The following is a 23,539-nucleotide window of genomic DNA, read 5'->3' as shown; positions in this document are numbered from 1 at the left end:
AGTTCATACCACAGAAACAGACACGGCTGAGTTTTGCCTTTTTTTTTAAAACTATTTGTACCTAAAAATGATGAAGTGTGCACACGTTTTGTATTTCTATTTTAAATAGAATGATTTGATACTAAAGGAGCCTCACAGAAGAATGTCTAAGGTTAGAAATGTTAGAAAATACAGTGCAATTTGAAAAATGTACAGAAACAGTAATTAATCTGACCGAGCGGTCACTCAAAGCCGTACCAAAGTCAAAAAGAAAAGCACAGTGAAAGATTCAAATGTAAACATTTACAAACATAGTGCTATAACTGATGGTGAATTGAGATGCTTTGACTTAATGAGCAGGGAGCAAAAGTCAACTCATGTTTTGCATCACAAAGTCCTTGAAGTAATTAACATGTATGTTAATGAGTTGATTGCAAGCAGACATTTAGAAGATTATCTAGTGTTATTGATATTTGGTTATACATAGGAGCACATTCTACTTATTTCATGTTACATCCATACCACTGCAGTATTCATATTTAGTTACAGCTCAGACGGAGCAGATTTGGCACTATGTCAACACTTGAGAGAAAATAATAATCACTCAACACTGTTGTGATTTGTACAAAAATACTTTTGCACAGAGAATATACTCTGGGTTCGATAGTGTACACAGCATAGTTTGAACCATATTCTTTTTAAAGTTTGAAAAAATATGGTACAAAATAATGTGAGTATCTTCTGAAATACATGCAGACATATTACACAGCTGAAATGTTCAAACAGAAATAGAGTAGTGTAAAAATATTTTTTTTTTGTGAGGTGTCATTTCATCCATTACAGAATATACATGGGTGTTATACGCAGTTGTTGCTGTTACCTCAGGCTACCACAAGGAGGACTCAGGAGTGTACAAACATTGACATGCTTTTTTTGTGCTCAGATCGCGGTTAAAGCGAAGAAAATTCAACCAGCAATACTGGGAAATGGATTTGGATTAGAGTTGAGTTTATTAAGGTAGCATTAGAAGAGTGTTTCCCAGTCTGTGTGGGCTTTGGTCAATCAATGTGGCCCCATGGACAGAGTACAACAAAGACCAAACTAGTCTCACTAAAATGAGTGGAGCTTCATTTAGACAAGACTGCAGCTTCCAAAAGGATTTTTACTCTTCTTGGTCCTTTGTTTGTTTGGTCGCAGAGTGATCACCTCTCTGCCGTTGCTGGAGCTCTGGTTGCAGACATTACTACTTGTATTAAAAACACCTTTAAGAAAACACAATTTGAGATGATGTCATCCTACAAAAAGATACAGCTTAAAATGTAACAGAAAAAGGGATGCCCACACAGATTTCCTTACCTATTTTATTGCTTGTTGTATGCACTACCTCTGTCTCCTCTGCTGTTTGCTGTTTGAGTCTCTGGAGATACTTCTCAGCCAAGTATTTAAAAACTAAACAGAGTGAACAGGAAGACGTGTTACAAGAGGATCACACATAATGAGACTCTTTCATTTGCATTTACTAGTTGTCTACAATTAAGTAACCTACCTTCGTTGACATTAAGATCCTCTTTCACTGACGCTCGATAAAATCTCAGCTTCAGCCTTTTTGCCAAACCTTCAGCCTCCTCGCTGCAATGCAAAGAAAAAGTCAAACGGCTTTAATTACAACACATAGGCAACACCTTTACTTCTATAAAATGAATTGCATATGCAGAGCTTGAGCTTTCAAAGAAGATATCATGACTTACTTTTTTATTACAGTTTCCTCAAGGAGGTCAATTTTGTTCTGCACTAGAACTGTAGGAATATCTCCCACCTCTGCCTCCACCTTCTCCCTCCAGCTGTCGATAGCCTGAAATGAATCCCTGTCTGTGGTAGAGAAAACTAGAACACACGCCTGGGCCCCTGGAATGCAAGACAACAGAACAACACTTCATGTTTTCACTCTGATCATTCTTTAAAGTCTGATATAAACATGATGCAAAATAATCCTCCTCAAGGATGTACAAACATTCAGAACAAAACAATCCAACTTTGACTGAAAACCGAGCTGCCAGTAAACCACAAAATCTGTGACAAATTAGAAACTCGGCCCGAGCAGGCAGAAAGGTCAGAGGGCAGCAGTGTTTCAGCTGTCACAGCGGTGGGGTCTTACCGCGGTAGTAGGCCTTGGTGATAGCGTCAAACTCCTCCTGCCCAGCGGTGTCCCACAGCATTAGTCGTATCTCTTCATCATTTACACTAAAACAACAAGGTGGTAATAAAGGTAGTTATGACACCACTTTTGCAAAGTCAGTATAATAATATCCTTCCCAGCACATAAAACAAGTTATTCTGTTGTATACATGTTTGTTTGCCAAACCTTTACTTCATATCTCACTGTTTCCAAGTACATTAATCTGTTTATACTGCAAGTGTGTTTTACAGGGGTACAAGTGGCTTACCAAGTAAAACCTCAACCCTGAAATAAAGCTGAGTCAGTCTATCAAATAAAGGCCAGAAAGGTGTTAAAAAATCTGAAGAAGGAGCATACTAGAAGAAAATGTCTCTCTCTAGAACATAGTGGGCGAGGGGCAGGGGATGAGAGAATATCTATTAATGGATTACCAACAGCGTTGACTATTTGGTGGATTAAATATACAAACAGACAGGATGTAATAAAACTCCCTCAAGGCTTTGCTGAGAAATAGCTTGCACAAGAAAGAGATAGATTTGAGGTAAAAGTTACTTTGCCCTTGAAACCCTAAATCAAATAACTTCATCTTCAGCTATTATGATCCTACCGATCCTACAGAACATTTCAATTTCACAACAATTCAAAGTGCTTCAAATAAGACATCAAAAACTCCAAGGGAAAAAAAGAGACATTGAAAGATAAATGACATAAAGTATTACAGGAATGATAACTACAGTGAAATATAGTTCTTACACTATCTGCCTTTCCAGAAAATCCACTCCAATGGTCTTTTTGTAGTCCTTAGTGAAGATGCCCTTGCAGTAGCGTTGGATCATACTGGACTTGCCGACAGCTCCATTGCCGACCACGACCACCTTGATGGCCACTTCCATGTCCTCCTCCAACATGATGGTGATGTCTGGTTGGCTTCCTCAGTTCCACTCTGTATGGGTATTTTCCACTTTGTGACAGGAACACATAAACCATGAAGTGTATAAGACATAAAAAATTTCATTTTTAAAGACACACATTTAGATACTATGAGTGACAGTAAAACAGCAAAATTTTGCACAGTCCAAATATTACCTTGAGTTTTATTACATATGATTTACATCTGTAGCACAATGAATTTGTGCTAGTGACATGTTTATCAAATGTTGATCATTTCTGTTAATTTTCAAGTGTGTTATGTTGTGATTAGTCCAGTATGGTTTGCTATACTGTCGCTGGTTGAATTTAAGTTGAAACTTTCTGCCCTCTAAATTAAGTAGAGTTCAAATGCAAACAGTTTTCATGGCACCAATTTTGCTGAGTCTGTATTGAAATCCAATCCAATCGTCTCATGTTCGCGTTTTTTTGTTTTACATCATACCGAATGTTGTGAAATCGTACTGGTTTTAGAATCACACTAAAAAGAACTTCATAGTGGAATGACTGCACTCTAGTTAAAAGCTTTACATAAACAGTGAATCCTTTTGAACTCTTATGTGTGCTCCCATTAAATTAAATGTTGTAAATTTTACAAGGGAGATGTTTGGAGTGACAGTGCGATGTGTTTATTCTTCCATTAGCGCTGCAAGCAGCAGACTCCACATGGCAACCGGGTCTTCCACATTTACATGTGTGTAGCTGCTGGAGTGCTTAACAACATATTGAGGGAAAGCTGTTCGCAGTGAACACTGACACCCTAGTGAGTGGCTGTGGTGTCCAACAGCTCGTCTGCTACTACTGAGTCACAATACGCATGTAGTAGAAATTATTCATCAACTAAAAAGGGACCTGCATGACGCAGGAGCTGTTAAAGCATGAAGGCAAAACATGGTTGAAAATAAACAGCCTTCTCTTTATTTTTACTCCTCTTGAAACATTTCGTTTTGAATAATTGCATTATGTAAAACATTTGCAGTCATTGAAAGTGAACTAACTCATGTTTATTGAAGACCCAAGACCTCTTTCTTTCTTCCTTCCTTTTACATGCGTTTAGTCATCTATTCTCTCAGTGCAATAACTAAGTGTGGTCAAATATGTTTGAGGATTTGAAGAAACTGAGTGAAATAGGAATGTTATGAAGGTTGCTATGTCCTATACCACAACACATATTTGGAGAAGAGAGGAACATAGTTATTAAAGAGACAAAAATGACTAATATTACATTTCAAATATTGCTGACATTCACTGGCCAGTTAATCAGGAATGATTTTCTATGACCCTGATGAAGGACACGAGCCGAAATGTGTGGGTCTAATTTGTTAATAAAGTTTCTCTTCATACTACAAGTGTTGCTGGAGCATTTTGACCTCTTCAAGCTTTTCACACTTCATGCACCTTGTTAGTTGAAGTTGTGCCAGAAAATCCCACTCTATTTTCTATCAGTGTAATATGTCTTTTATCTTCAAAAATATCATATTTCTCCAACATTAATTTAAAAAATACCTGAAAACGTAAGCTGGATTGTTACTAACATTATTAATCAACTCAACAGTTAGGTATACTAGCTTTCCAGCATGCACCACACCAGATACACATTGGCTACTGACTACAGTACATGCCACATTTTGGCCAGTGGCCTGATGTTTGTCAAGAAGCCTGATATTGGCATATAATGACACAGATCTATATTGTGGTTCTTTGATTGTCCTTTTCTGTCCTAACAATGTCGGCATAACACAGGGGTTCCCAGACATTTTCTTCCGGGATCCCTTTGGCAGATGAAAATGATTTCAAGACGTCCACCTCACCCCTCCTCATCAACATACACTAATCACACTCACAGTCATGCCCTTTGCCAACAAATTCATATATTTTCAGATTTTAGTTGGAACAATTATCTACAAAAAAGTAAAGAATAGCAACTTTAGCGTGTGACAACAAACTGAAAAAAATAACAGCCTTCACAGAAGAAGTAATTAAAAGTACTGCAACATAAAACTTACAACTTTTCTAGACACAACACTCATTGCTCTAAGTCTAAACATATTTTTTTAAACCAGACTCTCTGAACATGAACAACTCCGTTTAAAAATCTCAAATTTATACTTCCAGTCCTGTAATAGTTTCATTGACCAGTGTGGGCTTGTTTTGTACATTTCTTGTCAAGTCCTGGGTGCAGCTGCCAAATTGCCACTCTTACTTCTTTTTCAATATCCAACTTTGATCTGTATTTTGTCCTGATTGGGGAAAGTGCAGCAAATCTCACAGATAGGATGTGGCTCTCTCATTACCCACCTTTGTACAGGTGAAGCCGAGAATGAGAAATGACTCGTCGTACTTTCTTGTCTTTGTTTTAGTAGTTGTGGCGTCTGGTGTAGATTATCTGCCAGTCTTTTGTTTACCTGGAAGTTTTCTCACAAAATGTGCAAGCTTTGCTGGCAGTGTTGTCGCCAATTTCATGTGTGTTGTGGTTTGTGTGTGTGGACGTTTTCTGCTGCAAACCTCCCCTGCGCACCTGGGCATAGTTGGTAATTACAGCCACAGGTAGGTAGAAAGGGGTGACACAGATGAGTGGGGATAGGGAATTAGTGGAAGCCACACAGTTTTTCAACCACAAGTGTGTAAAGATGTTGTCTGGCGCGTTTAGACTTTATCTATGTTTATGAGCTAGTTTCGTCTGATGCAGAATAGGCCTATACACCCATCTTTTTGTTGGTGTATTTAAGATTGTTGATAAATAAATGACTTAAAATTCCCTCCAGTGGCACTTTTTGTTGTTAGATTGCCACTACAGGCAGTGCAAAGCCCCCCAGCTTTAGAAATGACTGGCATAACCTGACTTATAAAAACAGCGTTAATCCTAGGCATTAATGCGCACATTTGTTTTTAATATGTGAAAGATAACACTTTAAACCTCCCTAAAAGGAGTTTAAGTTGATTTTAACAGACTCAGTTACTTGTTTCAAGGCCTCAGGGTGGGGCCCCTTCAAGTAAACATTTTAGGGCACGGAATATTAAGATACTTGTCATGACATGATGATATGATAGTTGGTAGAGTTGCTATAATATCCTAAGTTTGTTAGAAGATTAGTTGCATTATTAACTTCCTGAAATCACCTTTTTTTTAAAAAAATTTTTAAACCCGAGTCAAAATGTGACCTGTTGAACAGCTGGCAGCTTCAGGTAGCAAACCAGCTGCTGGAGTCCGTTAAAAGCTGCCTGAGAAAAAGGGCAGTGCTTATGAGGGAGGATGAAAGGACGGAGTGGGCAATGTCTTACCTGTTATATAACGTTTCAGCTCATCCAGTGTCCGCCAACATTAGAAAGGCTAACCGGCCAGCTAACGAACAATCGCATCCCGGTATCTCCAACCTCCCTCTGCTCGTCTCCGTAGAGAGGAAACGCTCTGATGTTAACGTTACTTAGCTAAAGGCTAGCCACTTTCCGCGGAGAAAATAAACCTCCTTGCGCCGCCGCCCGTTAATGGCAAACAGCGAATTAATGCTCAACGCTAATGTTCCCCCTTCGAAACGGCAGGTTGAGTTAAATTACGGTCGACAACTGAGCAAACTTGTGATATTTACGGAATAAAAACGCGTTGCTATCTAGACGCGAAGCTCCACACCAGCTAACTACGTTGCGCATGAGAGTAGCAGCTCGCCAATACTTGTTGCTAGGCAGCAGAGTGCAGAATGCGACGTCTTCTTCTTATGGCGGGCGATACTCCGCTTTTAGGCGCATTACCGCCACCTAGTGTGTTAAAGTGTTGGTGGTGGCTTTTTAATTACAATTTTAGTATATGATTTATGGTTTTAATATTTATATTATTTCGTATCATGACTACTTTATGTCTATCTTACTTTATAAACACATTATTGGTTAATTGTTTTAATTAATATATTCAAACTTTATTTTAAACTGGTTTATAGCATTTCTATTGTTGTACATGTATTTTATATAGTGTTATGGGGTTTTATGTAACTGAATGTTGTACATTTTAATCTGTGTTTTTAATCAAAGGCCCAACTGGGGACACAAGTTGGAAATTAGCAATATACTCTTTATGCAGCACATCAGTTTCATGCTTTGTATTGAAATGATGTTAAATTGCATTGTCCCTATTAAATAAATAAATTCAAACTAAAAACATATTGGTATAAATTTTCCAAGTTAAGGCCTTTAATTCATAAGGCTTGGGACATTTAAAATACACCAATGTGTATTGGCTTGTGCCTTCTTCAGGGTGTAGTGGCCCTATATATGTTGTGCCTGGACTTGGGTCATTTATACCAATGTTTTGGGGTCTTAAGTTTTCCTCAATTTTTTTTTTAAAGTATTCCCTTCCATGAGCAAATGTGGTCTGAGGGATACCAGAAGCGCTCCTGTTGTTATCTTATTGCTTTTATTTCTTGTCTCTGATTATTTTATTGTACATCTTTTTTTACTGTAATATTTTTTTAAATTCTTATTGGTGTGCATTAGTCTCTAAATTGTTTTTACAAACTACCTTTTGTCAATCACTTTTCCGCTCCTTGTATAACACTTTGAACTGCAGCTGAATTTGTCTGAGAGGTGCTTTATAAATAAAAGTTTGATTGATTGATTTATTAATTAAAAAAAAGAACTGACTGAATTCTGTTGATTAACCCAGTCTATCTTAAATAGCAAATTAAGCTCTCCAAATATCAAGTATATTATTTAAGTAAGTGCCTCCTCTCAAAACTTCCTAACAGGGCATGTTTGAGTATTTCTGACATTGTAAGTTAACATGGTGGTGTTACTGATTCGTCCTGCAGTGATTATGTAAACATGTGTGTACCACTTGAGACACTAGATGGCAGCAGAGCACTGGCAATCACATGCTTATCTTGATGACGAACATAATACGACATAATATGATATTAGAAAATCATGAGGGCTTCACAGTAGGATGTAAAGTGTGTGTTTTTTTTAATATAAATTAAATACAAGATATTACATCCACACAAAGACATGCCGTGAAAAAGACAACACGAGTAGCTTCAAATTTCCAATATACATCACCTGTTTACAGACATGCATCAGCCAGTTAGTGCAAATGATTAAATCAAATTGAAGTTCACAGGAAACAGTGCAAGGAAGTGTTGTTATAAGCACAAAAGAAGAGGGGGGAAAAAGAAAATACAGAAAAAAACAAACCTCTGGATTTTTAGTATGTTTACTTTAATTTACTGAATTTAAACGTCTTTTTCCCACATTCTTCTAATAATTAGAAATATAACACGTCACAGGTGGTTAAAGAGTAACAAGAGAGGTTTAAACACTTAAAATACATTTGATAAAATCCTTATCACAGTCTGAATCAATACTGAATACTGAATAATAATAATAATAATAATAATAATACTGAATATTAATACTAATACTAATAGTAATAATAATAATAATAATAATAATAATAATAATAATACTGAATAATTCTACTAATAATAATAATAATACTGAATCTTTTTTTCTTCCCAGAAATATATTCAAGAAGGTTGGAGGGTTGTTTAATTTCGTTAAAATGTGATTTTCGAATGAGGAAAATGCCTCTTAAACTGTTTGAATTTCACAAACAAATACTATTTTACCATAATTTTAGTCCACAACAACCCCAAAACCCCAAAATAACTTTTGTTAGATTAAAAATATAAAGTTATTTGACTTCTCATTCGCGGAGGCAGATACGGCGGGCCGTGCGGAATGACCGAACGAACGCTCGCTCGTTACCAGGACAACAGGCCATCTCTTCCGGGTTAGTCCAAAAAACGTCATCGTTTTACCCGCGTTCGTTGAACAGCCCACTTTGTTTGGCGGGATTGAGCTGAGGAGAGCCTGCTATTATCATCTAATCGGTACGTAACCACAAAAACTATTCATACAAATGTTACATTTGCTCGTAGTTGGTGTAATAAATTGTTGACCTGTTTATTTCAGACTCTTTTTCTGAATGTAGTTGATTGTAAGTTAGCTAGCATGTCCGACCATGTAGAAGTTGCTCACGCATATTTTGATTATGTCTCTGTTTATTTCTTTCTGCTTATGTTTATAAGACCTACTGTTACCTGTTAGGAATATAAACGGTGTTGTTACCAAAACCAAAACGGCTTATGTTTCGACTAAATGAAATATCACTCTGATGTGTTTTGCTGTTTTTATAAATCGCTATGTAGTGTCAATTGTCTTTGTAATGGTGGCTTTGAAGGGCCTTTCCCTGCTTGTATATCAATAAAAGACTTTGTCTAGAACCCATTTAAACATATTCCACTTACACAGATGTTGTTTTACTTCTACTTTACTTTCTCCACAACATCTGGAGTATGTTGGTTTGTGTTATGAAACGCATGTTTAATGGATGCTGCACTGTCTGCTGCACATTTTAGGGATGTGCAGTGAAGCTCTTTATTTAAAAAGTCAGCCTAAATGGATCAGTATCTATATCTACAGCAAAGACAGATGCAGAGATAATTAACTTACATCTATGGCACATGTTCACAGTTAGTAAAAATATGTGTAAATAGGTAGTTATATATATATATATATATATATATATATATATATATATACTGTACATTCTATATATTTTATTATATTAGTCTATATTATATAACATTTCATTATATTACACTATATTGTTCATATTGCACTATATTATATTATATTATACTACATTATATTATATAACTGCACTCTGCATTACTGTGGTACAACACTGCCTCTCTTCTCTGCTGTTTACATTACTTGCAGCTATTTATCATACCAAGTCACTTTAATCATCACTTGTCACTTTATCTTGTCATTCTCTGCAAATACTGTCACAATTCCCTGCATAGTTAACTTCATCATTCATTTTGTACTGTATATACCCCCTGTTTTGTTTTTATTTATCTTATCTATTCTGTTTAATGTGTATTTTGAGCTTTCTTGTCTGTGCTGCTGCAACGCCCGAATTTCCCCTCTAGGGATCAATAAAGTATTATCCTATCTTATCTTATACATATTATTCTAGTAAATGACCTAAAGTGGCCTACTGTCTGGTTCGCCTTTTCCTTTTTTGTACCACTCTGAAATATACGTTGCTTGTTTTCCCCTTCCCACCAGGAATCATGGAGTTTTCTGTAAGAAGGAGGAAGATCATTGCCAACTCTCAGACGGAGTATGAACACATTCTGCAGTTCTATGGGCAGCCTCCTCTGGAAAACATCTCCCTCACTGAGTTTGAGACGTTTGCTGTGGAGAGACTGAAATGTAAGACCTTAGTATGTAATAGTCAAATAAGTTTACTGTTTTTGACTAATCTGTTTTAATGTTTTAAGAAAGAACATAACATTTCAATCTGCTTTTGGTTCCTCTGCAGTGTTGAAGACCGTCGAGAATTTGGGAGTGAGCTACGTGAAACTCTCTGAACAGTATTCACATAAACTGGAGAAAGAGTTAAAAAACCTGAACTTTCCTTACAGACCAGAGGCTGTGAGTATGTTTAGATTAACTTTCATCGAAACAGTTTTACACCTAAGCAGTACTGACCTTTTTTTTTGGCTGTAATAAACCCGTTATCACCAGGAATCAATCATTTAGTGATAGTGCAGTGTGCAGACAACCAAAACAGAAGTTTATGAACAACATGGCATCTACTGTCTCGGTCGTCTATGAAAGTTTCAAAACACAACCGAAGTGACCACATAGTGACAAGAAGAGGACGTAGAGTGGACAGCTGTCTTGCCAATATAAGGATACGTTACTGTAGCCCAAAGGCAAAGATAGCATGCAGGTATCTTTAAAACACCTGTTGTAAGAAGTTTGCTTTTTCTTATAAACGGGTGCATTCGATCACAACACTCCCTTAGAAATCTGGCTTTGTGTTTGGTAGTTATACTAAGGTTGTCACATTTTCAACACTTCTCAATACCTTGTGTTTTGAAGGATAGAAACTGTTACTTTAATGATCGATGCTCAATAGTACCATAGCTTTTAGAGAAACACAGATATTCAGTCATATTCGTAACTCATACCTGCTGTTAGAGTAAAAGACAGAACCATGGTGGTCTGTAAAAAATACCGGTGTTTCTCAAGTCTTTTTGGTATCTCAAAGTTGCAAAAGTTAAATTTTTGTCTCTTACGAACAGAGAGCAGAACTAATGACACTGTCTAAGGAGTTTGACTGAAGAAATTACCCAATATTCGGTGCCTAGGACTTTTACTTTTGTTGCTACGGTTTCTAAATGGGTATCAATATTGTTTGAGTTTTTTTACAAGTATCATATTAAAGTTTACAGTGCTGGTATCGTGACAGCCCTCATGTATGCTGTACCTGTTTTAACTCATTAAGGATGACAAAAAACCTCTGAATGGAACGAGTGAGATCGAGAAACGAAGAAAGGACCATATCTCCCATTTCATTCTCAGACTTGCCTACTCCCAAACGTAAGTCTGCGTTTGCTGTATATCATTTTTGATTCTTGGTTAATTTAAACATCATAAAAAACACTTTAATGGTAATGGCTGGATCAATTGAATAACAATATTCATTGTTGTATCTTAAAGGGAGGACCTGAGACGTTGGTTTATACAACAGGAAGTTGATCTTTTCCGCTACCGCTTTAATGACCTGGGTTCATCACTCAAGGTGGAATTTCTTAAGCGAAATAATCTGCAATATGACAAGGTAAATATTTGTCTCTTTTTGTGGGGAGAGCATACTTTATACAGGCGAATTCTGCTACTTAAAATATACGTTCCTGCAAAAATGGATTTATTTTCTTCTATGTTATCCGTGGCTTAGGGACACTTTTGTCCTTCAGCAAACATTTTGTAAAGTAAATGTCTCCTCTGGCTCTGTGGGGTTCCAGTATTTCTAGAATGATACATGTTATGTTCCCCGAGATGGCAAGGGGATGAGGGGAGTAACAATAACAATTGAAAACCGGGAATTTTAATGAGTTACAAATGATAGCAAATACACAAATTAACTGAATACAATCTTCTATCAAAAAAAAAACAACTAAAGAGAAGCCGATCAATTGTATACAAAGTCCAAACGTCTTAAACATGTTTAAAAAGAGCTTTACAGACTTTTTGACTCGTGACCCACTAAAAATGGCTCTGTGACCCACTTCTGGGTCCCAACCCACCAGTTGAGAACCACTGCTGTAGACTATATGTGGCATGCTGCATAACCGCCAGGCTATATGTACTCCCAACGCTGCAGCATTTATATGACAAGTTAGAACACTGTCTGAATGGAGATTCGTACTGAGTCTGTGCATACTTTAAGGTGTATTTGTGCTGATATATATGTTATATTTAAACTGCCCAATAAGAGGCCTTCTTTTTTTAAAGATAGCCGTGCAGCTGAAAAATGAAAACTGCTTCATGTCCAGGTGTGCTGCTCTGTGTGCTCCCTCCTGCCATAACAGAGGAGGGGTGTTCCCATTCACAACATACTGAAGGTGTTCAGTTGAGCTCCACTAGATGGAGCTGTTTGATCGCTGTAAAAGGACTACTCGAGTGTTTCCTGAAGTATAGTTTTTACGTCTAAGATTGATTTGTGATCAAACAATATTCCAGATGTGTATTCATAATTATGTTTTTAAAGAGTTATAGCTTTCCTTATCAAAAGTAAAAACATGGTAAAAGTTGTGTTTTCACTTTCTTTCTTTTTAAGTGATTTCTTTAAGAGAACCACTTGACAGGTTTTCACAACATGAAGCTGAAGAAAAATGATTTTGGAAAAAAAAATCTGTTTATAATTCATCGTCACATAACGTGTCAGGCAAAGACGAGCGACAGCGCACTCATCTGATAAATAATGTTTGCTTTCCACGATCCTCAACCTTCAGTGTATTAACTCTGACACAGTTCTGCCTCCACAGCTCCGTACTGAAACTCATCATCCTCATCAATAACTTTTCAGATTACTGTCGAGGAGAAGGAGACTCTGAGGGAAAAACTTGTCAACTCCAGTTACGCCGTCAGTGGAGTCACGCTGGAGAGTCAGGACTTCTACAAAGTGAGTTCCTCCGTTCTCTCCCTCTGTTCTGTCCGTTAAGAACGTGAAGTGCGTATGCCTCCATGAAACAGATTTTATTATACAGTATTATTCTACAGTGAATACAATTTGCGAGTCATCTGGGCATGGTGCCATCAACTTAATGTTTTATTGAGAAAGTCATAACTTCTCTATATCTTGGAATATGTATCTTCTCAACAGACGAGTAGAATAATCCTCCTCACCATCTTCAAACTTTTTCTTTATATTATTACAAGAAGCTTCATTCACCGCCATAAGGCCAAGTGTCCACCTAGCGCATTTTTCCCGAGCAGAAAAGTGCTGGCTGCTCACTCAGGAGCTCTTGCATGAAGCATTTGTGCGCTGAGAAGAAAAGAACTGCTGACCGTCATGTCTCTATGACAACAGTCTGTCGACAACGTCTGCTGTATGTCCGACTCTGCTCCGTTACTTTTTACTGCATGTTTTTTATTTGAGATCATTTTTAACCCTGCAGACATTCAGCAAAGAGGCACAGACACAGGAGGCAAAAATACAGGGAATATCAAACATATTGAAAAGAGGGCCTTTCTGAAAAGTTGAACGATTTTTAAGTCAAGCGCTTGGAGAAGCCGCACAAAAAAGGCGGAGCGCTCAGGAAATAAAAGCGCTGGGCGCTGTGCCTTTTCTCTTGACGGCTGCTTGCTGCTGCAAACGCTCTCTCCTTGAAATCAACTGAATAAAGCTGGCGCTCAGAAAAAAATCATGGTGGACACAGGGCTTAAGTTTGCGACACAGTTATTATTTATTGTTGCTTGACAAAGAAATATTCAGAATTTTGGAACAACAGAGAAAAAACTTAGCAGACGTTCTGCTAAACGGCAGCATTTCAAAATGATAAAAATGTGCTTAAAGGCTATATGCAATTTTTCACACTTAAATGTAATATAAATCAAGAATATCCTCTGAAAATAACTCTGTGAGTAATGACTGTCTACAATGGGTGTAACACCCGAGTCCCACTGTCTGTGATGTTTTCAGAGTTTTCAGAGTCCTATCTTCACTTTGTTTACATCGCCAGGACGGCCGGCTGACTCCTCCCCTCGTGTATAAAAGTTGTTTAATTGAGGGACTAGAGAAAAGAAGAATAACATACTGTACTCACTGCTTAACTGTGTTTCTAGATCACGCTCATTTCAGGTAAATTTACATGCAGTGTGAAGATACGAGCATAATAAAGATCGCTAGCATTAGCATGCTAACTCAACAATGCAGCGCGAGTTGTTTTGGTTTCATGCTGGTGCTCAAGGGCGACATCTGCTGGATCAAAAAATTGCATATAAAGCCTTTAAATGACATCGGTCCTGTATTGCGATGACTTGTCGATCTAACCGATGGCGAGAGGTGTCATTAGATATTGATCTAATAGCTGACATCACACACACACCTTGCAGCCCTCTAAAGTGATTTAAAACTTTAAAACATGGGCAGAATTTAAAGAAAAGTGTCAATTTGTAAATTTGAATTGAAGTAACTTCAGCCATCGCTCCCCATTGTTGCGACTTCCTTATCAGTGTCTCTGAAACTGTGGGATCATAACCTGATCTACAGCAGCGGGCCAGTGAGCTGCCTAGTCTGTCTGAATCATTGACTATATTGAAGTAAATTGCTGATTTGTCTGCTCAACTACTACCTTCAGGGCCTATGTTTGGCCCTTCTTATTGTATTAAATAAATGTTCAGATACGTGTCCCTGAGGCGGTTTAAATCTACTTATTGGCCAATTGATGCTCTCAGAAATATAGACTCTGCATCTCAGAATCCTTAGTTATGACATCATTTGGGTTGAATTAGTAAATGCACACAGAGAGGAGAAAGTTTAAAAAAAAAAAAAAAAAGAGAGAGAATGAAGGAGAGCCTGAAAAATAATTGGCTGATTGTCAGATCACTGCTGTGGCCTTTCACAGTCGAGTGAATTTATGTCGACAGTCTGTTAACAGAAGGAAAGAGAAAAAATGCCATGGACTGTAACAAGATGTGAAATTTACATTTTAAACTTTCCTCCTGACACTCTTGTTCTTTCAGTGAATCCAAAAATCAAACCAACTTTATCGAACATCACCTGATTAAGTCAAACTCCTTGTTTTAATTTTAGGAGGTAGACATGATGAAGGCCCATGGGATGGTGACCGTGCATGCAAATAGAATTTAAACTTCAAGGGAATGTGTTTTGGTCCTCAGCTAATTGTGTGTAATTTCTAAGGTTCCTTTCCAAGATGCCCTGGATCTCGTGCGAATGAGGAAAGTGTACCTCAAAGCTGGCTACGTGTACATCCCTCAACAGGACATCGTCGCCATCGTCCTCAACGATTTCCGCACTCGACTATCCAAAGCTCTCGCTGTAAGTGTTTGCAACTCTTCACTGTTGAACTTAAGCGTGGAAAAATTGTGAATTCTGGCATTCAGCTTAAATATATAGCAGTGCTGTGCTTGCAGTCAATGTAATGTTGACTGCAACATTACTACTATTAACATTGCATTCACTCCAAGCACATCACTGCTGTTGTTTGTCATTGAAAAAAACCTTAATTTACTCAAACTGGTTGATTTTCTTGTTGAACAGAATTGTTTTTTGGTAGATTGCACTGACTGACGTACTCTTAAAGTACATGGTACATGTTAAGGCAGCATTAGAGGCTGAAACAGATACTCGTATTAGTGTTATAAAACTCTTGTTCTGTAATATAGCAAAAAGATCAAAAACAACCTTAGAGCTTGTGCATTAAGGACGCTTAACTGCTTCTTTTTGTATACACTTAAGGTGGAACTAAATATGGATACAGCAATATATAGTTTACCCGTCTTGTGTGATACAATTATTTGGTGCCAAATATCAACATACAACGCTCTAAAATGAATTTCCCTGCCAATCTGACTGACCGCGTCAATACGTCATGACTTCACACGGCGGCGCTTGTGACATGAATGAAGGAAACATGAACAGAAGTTAATTGGCCAGAAGAGAGTTTAACTGTGGAACAAAAAAGAAGAAGATGAAGACGACAGTGGGATAATGTATGGCAGGGGTGAAAAGATGTAGGGATGTTCCTATAGGCGACTCATTTCCTTTACATTTTTTTCATATAAGTTCAGACTGACTGACTAGTCTAAAAGTAAGAAAACACTTGGAAACAGTCAAAATTGAGCACAATTTATTTAAAGTTGTCTGCTTGTAAACAAGGTGATTTTTTTATTTATTTTATTTTGGCTAACGTTAGCAGTGCTAGCACAACCAGCGTCTATCCTCCTTGCAGGTTAATGTCAACATGCCTGTGTTGAATAATGACAAACTGAACTGTTCCTACTAGATGTCGTCTGTTTACTGTAGTTGTTTACATCCAGGTAGTAGAGCTGGGAGAGACGGCCTATTAACTGGAGCTACGGCCCCAACTAGTGGCAGGTGACTGTGTTGCAGTTTGAGCGCAACATTTGAGCGGCATCATTGGCCAAAATATTTACAATTTGTTTTACAGAGTAGGGATTCTGGTGCCGACTAGCGAGGGTGATGACAGTAAACCAGTTCATCGACTAAGCGTGCAGAAACCTCTTACAATGTGAAGATTTTCAGTACAACAACTTTGTCTTAAAAAATGACCATTTCTGACAACTTTTCTCCCCATTATTTTACACAACTTTTTTTTTCTGTTACATCCTCTCCCTGTACTTGTGCATTATGCAAATACATTCCCCTAGCACTGTACGCCTGGTTCCACAAGCAAGATTATTAAAGTCCCAACTGTGGCTGTACCCTTTAGTGCCCCGAGGGAACCTTGAGAAATCTCAGCGTTCAAATGAGGGGACTAAGTATGCATACATGACATAAAATGTCTGGAGGGAATTCTGGGGACAGCTAGTATGAAAGTGCATATTTTCCCTTCGGGCATGATGGTTTTTTAAAAGCAGCGGAAGGGGGTCTGTGGTGGCGCTGTATCGACGTGCTCGTGCATTGCACTGAATGCCCCGAGGGAGCTGGAACATGATGTTTTGGGGATCCAGAGGCAATTTTTATAATGCATGTGAGGAGACAACTGAGCTACAGTTTCAACAGGGTGAAGGTTTCTCACGAAGAAAAAGGCATCGGCTTGCTCAGCAGTATTTTGCAGTTGCACTAAATAGATAATGAGTTGACTTGTTCTATTATGGATTGTAAGAAATCTACAAACAAGGTGACTTACAGACACACAGGAAATGATGACGGCTTCAAGATAAGCACATCATCATCACTGTCCTGACTAAGCCTATCTAATCTGGTTTTATGTAGATTTTATGTCCTCAGCCTGCAGAATGTGCGAGTTCTCTACCTGTTGTAATCTTTGAAGAATTACGATTTGCAATGAGATAGAGAGAAGTGGAAATAGTAGCAAAGAGGAGATTAGCATACGAAAACCTGAGCTATATCAGAACAAGCACAAAATGCAGAATATCAGAAAAGACATTAACTTATGATTTAGTCAGTGATTCCTGTTCTCGTCACCATCAGAGTCGGAAATATTCACACAGTGAGGATAAATGCATTCACAAAACGTCTTTGTAATTCAACAGTGTGGTGGAGAATTCTGCAATCAATATGAGGGGTCAGTTATCGTATAAGTGAGTTCAACTTCAACCCTCTTGGGTGTTGTTCAGACATGATTATACAACAGTTAGTTCTTACCAAGCAATCTGATTGGGCAGGAGGCATTGCGTAAGTGCTGATGTAAAGTACAACATCACTCCGCCTAAGCCAGGTGTTCTGAGTATAGTTAGATTAATTTGCAGCAGACATTGTTTGTCTTGAGTTTATGTAACCAGGAAAAGGAAAAGACAAGGTGTCTAGTTTCAATAAGGATACCAGTAATAAAACAGGTTATGTTATTGTTGAACCAGATACTGTCTTGTTGGTTCTTCGTATTTCATTGTGTGGTCGTTATGAATCGGCCTGTTTCTTGGTATTGACTGTGTTCATGATGTAGAGTTGGCTCCGCTTAGCCTGTGACCTTTAACAATAACCAGTTGACAAATGGAAGCACTCAGGATGCATACTGAGTAACATGAGCATCAAACCTTGACCTGCTGCTCTTATTATGTGTTTCTTTCTCTCAGAAACAACAAAAATGTGTGTAAAGAAAGTGAAGAACGCCCTTCACTGTATTGTCCATTCATGATTGCACACTAGATTTTGTTTTGGTCTTCATGTTGTATTTCAATCAATCAATAATTATTTGTATAGCACCAAAAAAGTGTTATCTCGAGGTGCTTTACAAAAGAGCAGGTTAAAGACCTTACTCATTGTTAAGAAAAATGGGATAAGATGCAGGAAGGATTCTTCCTTTGTATTGCATTCCTGTTGTCCACACTTCCTCGCCGCTGAGGTGGAGGTCGGAGCAGGCAGTGCATGAATGAGGACCGCGGTTGTTGTGGGGACGACACAGTCCGATGGTGGTGGCTGGGCGTCAGGGAGGTCGGGTGGTAGTAGTGCCCGATCACCTCGCTGAGGGTTGGGGGAGCTCCTTCTACTCAAGAGCCTGGCTTCTGCTGTGTGTTGTCCCCACCAACAATCCTGAGGAACCTAGAGCTGACGAGCTCCTCGGAAAAAATGTGGTTGGTAACTTACTGTTAACATTGTTAACAGAAAAAAATACATGTTGATCTTAATCTTGAACACTTGTCCTCCATCATGGCAACAGACAGGAGCATCTTTTCCAAATAAAAATAAAAAATAGATCAAAACAGATAAACAAATAGAGACAGCAACCTTGTCCAGTTCTGCCATTTTTCCCATTTCCTGGTAATTATCCGGACCACTAACTGCTGGAATGGAATAATACTCCCAAACTATTTTTCTTGTATCTGTGCCATTGTGACTGTTTGTGTTGTTACTCTAATGGTTATTCTCCTCCGGTGGGGACAACAAGGAAGCATTGCAGAAAATGTGTCATTAAAAAGGCATGAAATTGAAAGCTGCTGCACCGTATGACTCCAGTTATTGGTTTGCTGTTCATTTTAACAGAAATAACAAGTATAGCACATTAAGCAGTTTTTTTTTTGTGTATGAGTAAAGCAGACCTTGAAGTGGTGTACTTGTCCCTGATTGCATTCATTTGTTGGGGATGGACGTCCATCCGTCTTTTCTTAACGCTCCTGTGAGGAGATTTTTTTATGTTTATGAAACAGACAGAAATTAATACTAATGTTGCACAAGGGCAACAAAAGTAAACAAGACCACCAGCAACAAGATGGATTATTTCTCTATAGTTATTTTTTATGCCTGTAACTGCTGCTGTGGGGTAATTCTCAGATGAGGCGATAAACGGCAAGCTGTTGAAACAGCCTCTGTTGACATTCTCCTCAGCAAAGATTCACAGTCAGTCACATATTAGACCGTTATATAGATAGCAAAATTATATTTTTCAACAGAAAACACGATGGGGCGGCTTTGGCTCAGTGGTAGAGTCGGTCGTCTCTTAACTGGAAGGTTGGTGGTTCGATCCCCAGTTCCTGCAGCCACATGTCCGATTGTGTCCTCAGGCACTTAAGATGCACCGAGTTGCTCCCTTTGCTTTGATGGAGGCTTTTGAATGTGTATGAATGGGATTAGCTAAAACTGATGGACGCTCTACACAGCAGCCTCTGTCATCAGTGTGTGAATGTGTAGGTGTGACCTGAGGTGTAAAAGCACTTTGAGTAGTCAGAAGACTAGGAAAGAAATATACAAGCTCAAATCCATTTACCATTTACTTACACATGAACAGGACAAGATCAGCAAAGAGATAAGAGGTACTGCTTTGTCCACAGGGGGCGCCAAACTAAAAGTTCCAGTCAGATGTTAAATATATCTTTAACCCATACGAGTGTTATTTAAACAAGCAAGATCTTTCTCACTCCCATTGAGCGCTGATCCTTTTCATTTGGGCACAAGTTACTTTACTGTATAAAGATAAGGTTGCACTGGTTACAGTCTGAGTGACACGCCCCCCGCACCAAGATCATATCTGTGATATTTATGATCTTGGTCTTGTCTCGGCCTCAGAGCTCTCTGGTCTCGATTAGTGTTGTCTTGACTACAACACTACCTACCACCAAGCATTTACTAAATTGAAATCTTGTTCACTAGTTTTGTATGTAATTTAAATCTGTTATTAAGAAGTCTTAATTTATTTTTTACATGTTTTGTAATCGAACCACCGAAACGCCCACAAAGAGCAGCTCACATGTTTGATTTGTGGCTGATATCTTTGTCTGGTTTGATAAGTTTTCATATTGTTTATTGCTTTTGGTATTTATTATTTATCTACTCTATTTTTTATTAGTATGTTTGAAATAATGAAATCTAATCTAATCTGTGCTTGATGATGATACCACAGTGAACTGTCCCATTTGGCATGATTCTGATCAGTTTGCATGTGTTATAAAAAACAATGCATATACTTACTTAAGTTTAAAAATACAAATTCTTTAAATTCTCAAATGCAGTTTGATTCAGTCGTCTCTAGCTCCAAAGCCGTGGCCTCTTATTTTCATCATTGTTCTTTGTGGTACTTAATCTTTACACTTAACAATGTTCCTGCTCCCGTCCTTTGACCCACACGATTTATCACGACTCATGTGATGTCCTTCTCCTCTGCAGCTGACAGCGCGCTCGTTACCATCCGTGCAGTCTGATGAACGGCTCCAACCGCTCCTTAACCACCTCAGGTAAGCAGAAGGATTAATAACTTTGCAGCCACTTGGCCAGGAATGTGTTGGAGGGAAAAGAGAAAAAAAAAGAGATTTAGCAGGATTGATCTCTGGCACTGTAGGACTTTTGGAGGCTTGTGGCAGAACTGGGTAAACTCAATCTGTCGCTGTAGACAAGTCCAGATGTTTTGTGAACTTGTGGTGCAGGGCGACGTGTGCAGAATCATCTATTCCTATTGTTGAAGTTACTCAGTCCTGAAGTAATTAGGACAATGCATCATGTGCTCTGTTCCTCCTACAATGCTCTCAGTGATCAGTTCATTATTGGACAATTTGGATATTCAAATTTGTTTGATTTATTCATAAAAATGCCTGATTTTTGCATAATTTTCATGGGGAAAACAGATAAAACAGAGCTTAGTATGCCTCATGCATAGGCAGAATAACATATGGTTGGGATATGTAAAGTGAGCGACTGTGATCAGTGCCTGTGATATGTAGGCTGCCTGTTGTTTTGCAGTGAATATGAATGGTTCTGTGTTTGAGCCTGAAATGCAAACTAAGTCTGTTCATTTAAATTCTTAAATCAATTCTTCATTACAGTATTCTCCAAAAATAGCTCAAATGCATTTCATTAAATTGTCAGGCGACTTCTGCGCTAAGGTGACCCCCTTTAGATAACTTCATATTAAAGCCTTAAACTTGTTCACCATCTAAAGAAATATGTAAATCAGCTACAAGATAGGGCTTTCATTGAATTATGACTTAGTGGCAGCAGACTTAATTACATCTTTATTACTGAAGGTGAGCGCTTTCATCCTACTTAGATTAAAGAGAGAACATGAATATAGGGGTGGACAAAGTCATGTTGCCTGATTGTTGCTGGGGATTAGTGGGCAGGTTGTTGAGATTAGAGGGCAGGCCAATAATCTCTACGGTTAGGGGAACACAATGTGATGTAAAGCTCTCACACACACACACGGGACTCAAGGGTTTCCAAGGTCATGGAATTAAAAAAAAAAATACTGAGCATGAATGTCTCTTAAGAAGGGCTTTCCCTGCTAGCGATTTTGTCAGTTGAATGAAATTAGCTTTTTCCCAAAGCGGTTGGACTTTTTATTCCTTTTTGTTTCAGCATCAGAACAAACTCCTATGATGTACCTACAAGAAAAACACTTATCGTTTACCCCGTAAACTTCATAGGCTGATGAGTCATAATGTCATTTATTTTCATGGGATAGCCCTCCTGTTAATCACACAATGAAGTAACACAGTGCTGATTGATCCTATGACCCACTGATGAAAGTCTTTTCATTGGTAGTGTTGCAAACTGGGTGTGTGTGAGGACATTTCCAGGGAACAATCATAGGTAGTGCATCAGGTTTTTACGGTAATTCATTACAGTACCTGCTGAAATTTGTAAAATTATGTGTGCATAATTTGTGTTGATTTAGATAAAACTGACTCCAAAATGTATTTCACAGACATTGTCTATTCAAAAGTAAAATGTGGGTTCCCCTATGGTGGCACCCACAGTGCCCAAACAGGAAGTGGATGTTCATCACAATGTAGAAAATCTATTTGTGGATTTTTCTGATCCATATTAAATTGGGAAAAAATCTATATTGCAATGCACTGATGGGTTTATATTTTTACTCAGCCCTAATTGTTACTTAGATTTCCTGTCTCATGTTGTAGGTCTTTGCCTCATTTTTAACCAAATCACCTGATTACACATAAAGGAAAAGTTCTTCCAGCATTAAATCAGTTTTTAATGCAGCCCTCATTGTGCCTGAAATTGTATGATTACTTCTGCTTATAATAAATTCTGTCCTTTTTGGCACATCCTTTGTAATGTTTTTTTTTATTTGTTGTTATTGTAGTCATGCCTACGTGGGACAGGATTACAGCATCCAGAAGAATGTTGGGAAAATCTCCCTGGAACAAATTGATTCGGTAAGTTGCGTTGAATATCTCATCTTGATATGTCAAGTGAACAGTCCTGATATGCTCGGTGACAGGCTGCCTACAGGGGGAGATTGAGTCTTGGATAGTCATTATGGTACACCAAAGGTTTTGTGCAGTGAAAGATAAGAAGAGATAGGTGCAGGTTCAGATATATGATCCGTGTATCTGTATGCAAGTAAAAAAAAAAAATGTTGTCTCCCTTCAGCTTTCAGGAAAGTCCTTCCCGCTCTGTATGAGGCAGCTCCACCAGAGCCTCAGAGAGAACCACCATCTCCGCCATGGTGGTCGCATGCAGTACGGCCTCTTCCTCAAAGGCATCGGCCTCTCTCTGGAGCAGGCGCTGCAGTTCTGGAGGTCAGAGTTCATAAGAGGCAAAGTGGATGCAGACAAGGTAATTTCTACATCTTTAATACGACAACTCTTTTAACCTCTGGTGTTGAAACGTGAAGCCAATTATCGTGGCGGCTTAGATTAAAGGATGCTACGCTGAGACTGAGTGGGCCTGTACCTGTGACTCCTTTGTATCTAAATAAAATTCAAAGTCCATATATGTTGATTTATTAGAAAATAGGGTGGAAAAGTTCTGAACGAAAGGTCCAAAAGACGATGATAACTACAATGATAAGGATACCAATGACTGTCAACAGAAAATATTCTAACCCTCTCACCCTCTTTGTCTAGACTCCCACCACACCAAAGCACAGGTAAAAATAAGGTAAAATATCGCCCACTGCAAATGACTGACAATTATATCAAACTCGT

At 38.3% G+C, this 23,539-nt stretch overlaps 2 protein-coding genes across 3 annotated transcripts in view; one reads left to right on the top strand and one right to left on the bottom strand.

Annotated features, from left to right (window-relative positions):
- Positions 1-31: 31 nt before the first annotated feature.
- rab23 (RAB23, member RAS oncogene family) lies at positions 32-6,760 on the bottom strand. 2 transcript variants are annotated; one of them, XM_061039602.1, is made up of 7 exons: positions 6,365-6,760; positions 2,909-3,116; positions 2,135-2,220; positions 1,728-1,884; positions 1,526-1,608; positions 1,336-1,428; positions 32-1,241 (listed from the first exon to the last, which is right to left on the bottom strand). In XM_061039602.1, exons 2-7 carry the CDS (start codon positions 3,061-3,063, stop codon positions 1,111-1,113), a joined length of 705 nt encoding a protein of 234 aa, XP_060895585.1. In that variant the 5' UTR covers positions 3,064-3,116; positions 6,365-6,760; the 3' UTR covers positions 32-1,110. The 2 variants fall into 2 exon arrangements, with proteins under 2 accessions (XP_060895585.1, XP_060895584.1); XM_061039601.1 differs by lacking the exon at positions 6,365-6,760 and adding an exon at positions 5,381-5,586.
- A 2,115-nt stretch (positions 6,761-8,875) lies between these two features.
- Positions 8,876-23,539, top strand: part of prim2 (DNA primase subunit 2) — a 28,296-nt gene continuing 13,632 nt past the window's right edge. The window contains exons 1-10 of the mRNA XM_061039600.1: positions 8,876-8,961; positions 10,208-10,354; positions 10,464-10,576; positions 11,436-11,530; positions 11,651-11,771; positions 13,020-13,115; positions 15,357-15,494; positions 20,760-20,827; positions 22,693-22,765; positions 22,983-23,168. Coding sequence (XP_060895583.1) covers positions 10,213-10,354; positions 10,464-10,576; positions 11,436-11,530; positions 11,651-11,771; positions 13,020-13,115; positions 15,357-15,494; positions 20,760-20,827; positions 22,693-22,765; positions 22,983-23,168 — 1,032 coding nt within the window. The 5' untranslated portion in view covers positions 8,876-8,961; positions 10,208-10,212. The remainder of the gene's footprint in view (positions 8,962-10,207; positions 10,355-10,463; positions 10,577-11,435; positions 11,531-11,650; positions 11,772-13,019; positions 13,116-15,356; positions 15,495-20,759; positions 20,828-22,692; positions 22,766-22,982; positions 23,169-23,539) is intronic.

Source organism: Labrus mixtus, chromosome 6 (assembly GCF_963584025.1).
Source record: "Labrus mixtus chromosome 6, fLabMix1.1, whole genome shotgun sequence".
Taxonomy (NCBI): Eukaryota; Metazoa; Chordata; class Actinopteri; order Labriformes; family Labridae; genus Labrus; species Labrus mixtus.
This window is presented reverse-complemented; position numbering and strand designations above follow the sequence as displayed.

Bases quoted from the DNA above. Each gene is read 5' to 3' on its own strand.
- rab23 (XM_061039602.1), bottom strand. From the start codon at position 3,063: ATGTTGGAGGAGGACATGGAAGTGGCCATCAAGGTGGTCGTGGTCGGC. The intron at 1,609-1,727 runs GTAAGTCATGAT...TTTGCATTGCAG, and splicing joins GAGGAAACTGTAATAAAAAA to CGAGGAGGCTGAAGGTTTGG. The intron at 1,429-1,525 runs GTAGGTTACTTA...CACTCTGTTTAG, and splicing joins GGATCTTAATGTCAACGAAG to TTTTTAAATACTTGGCTGAG.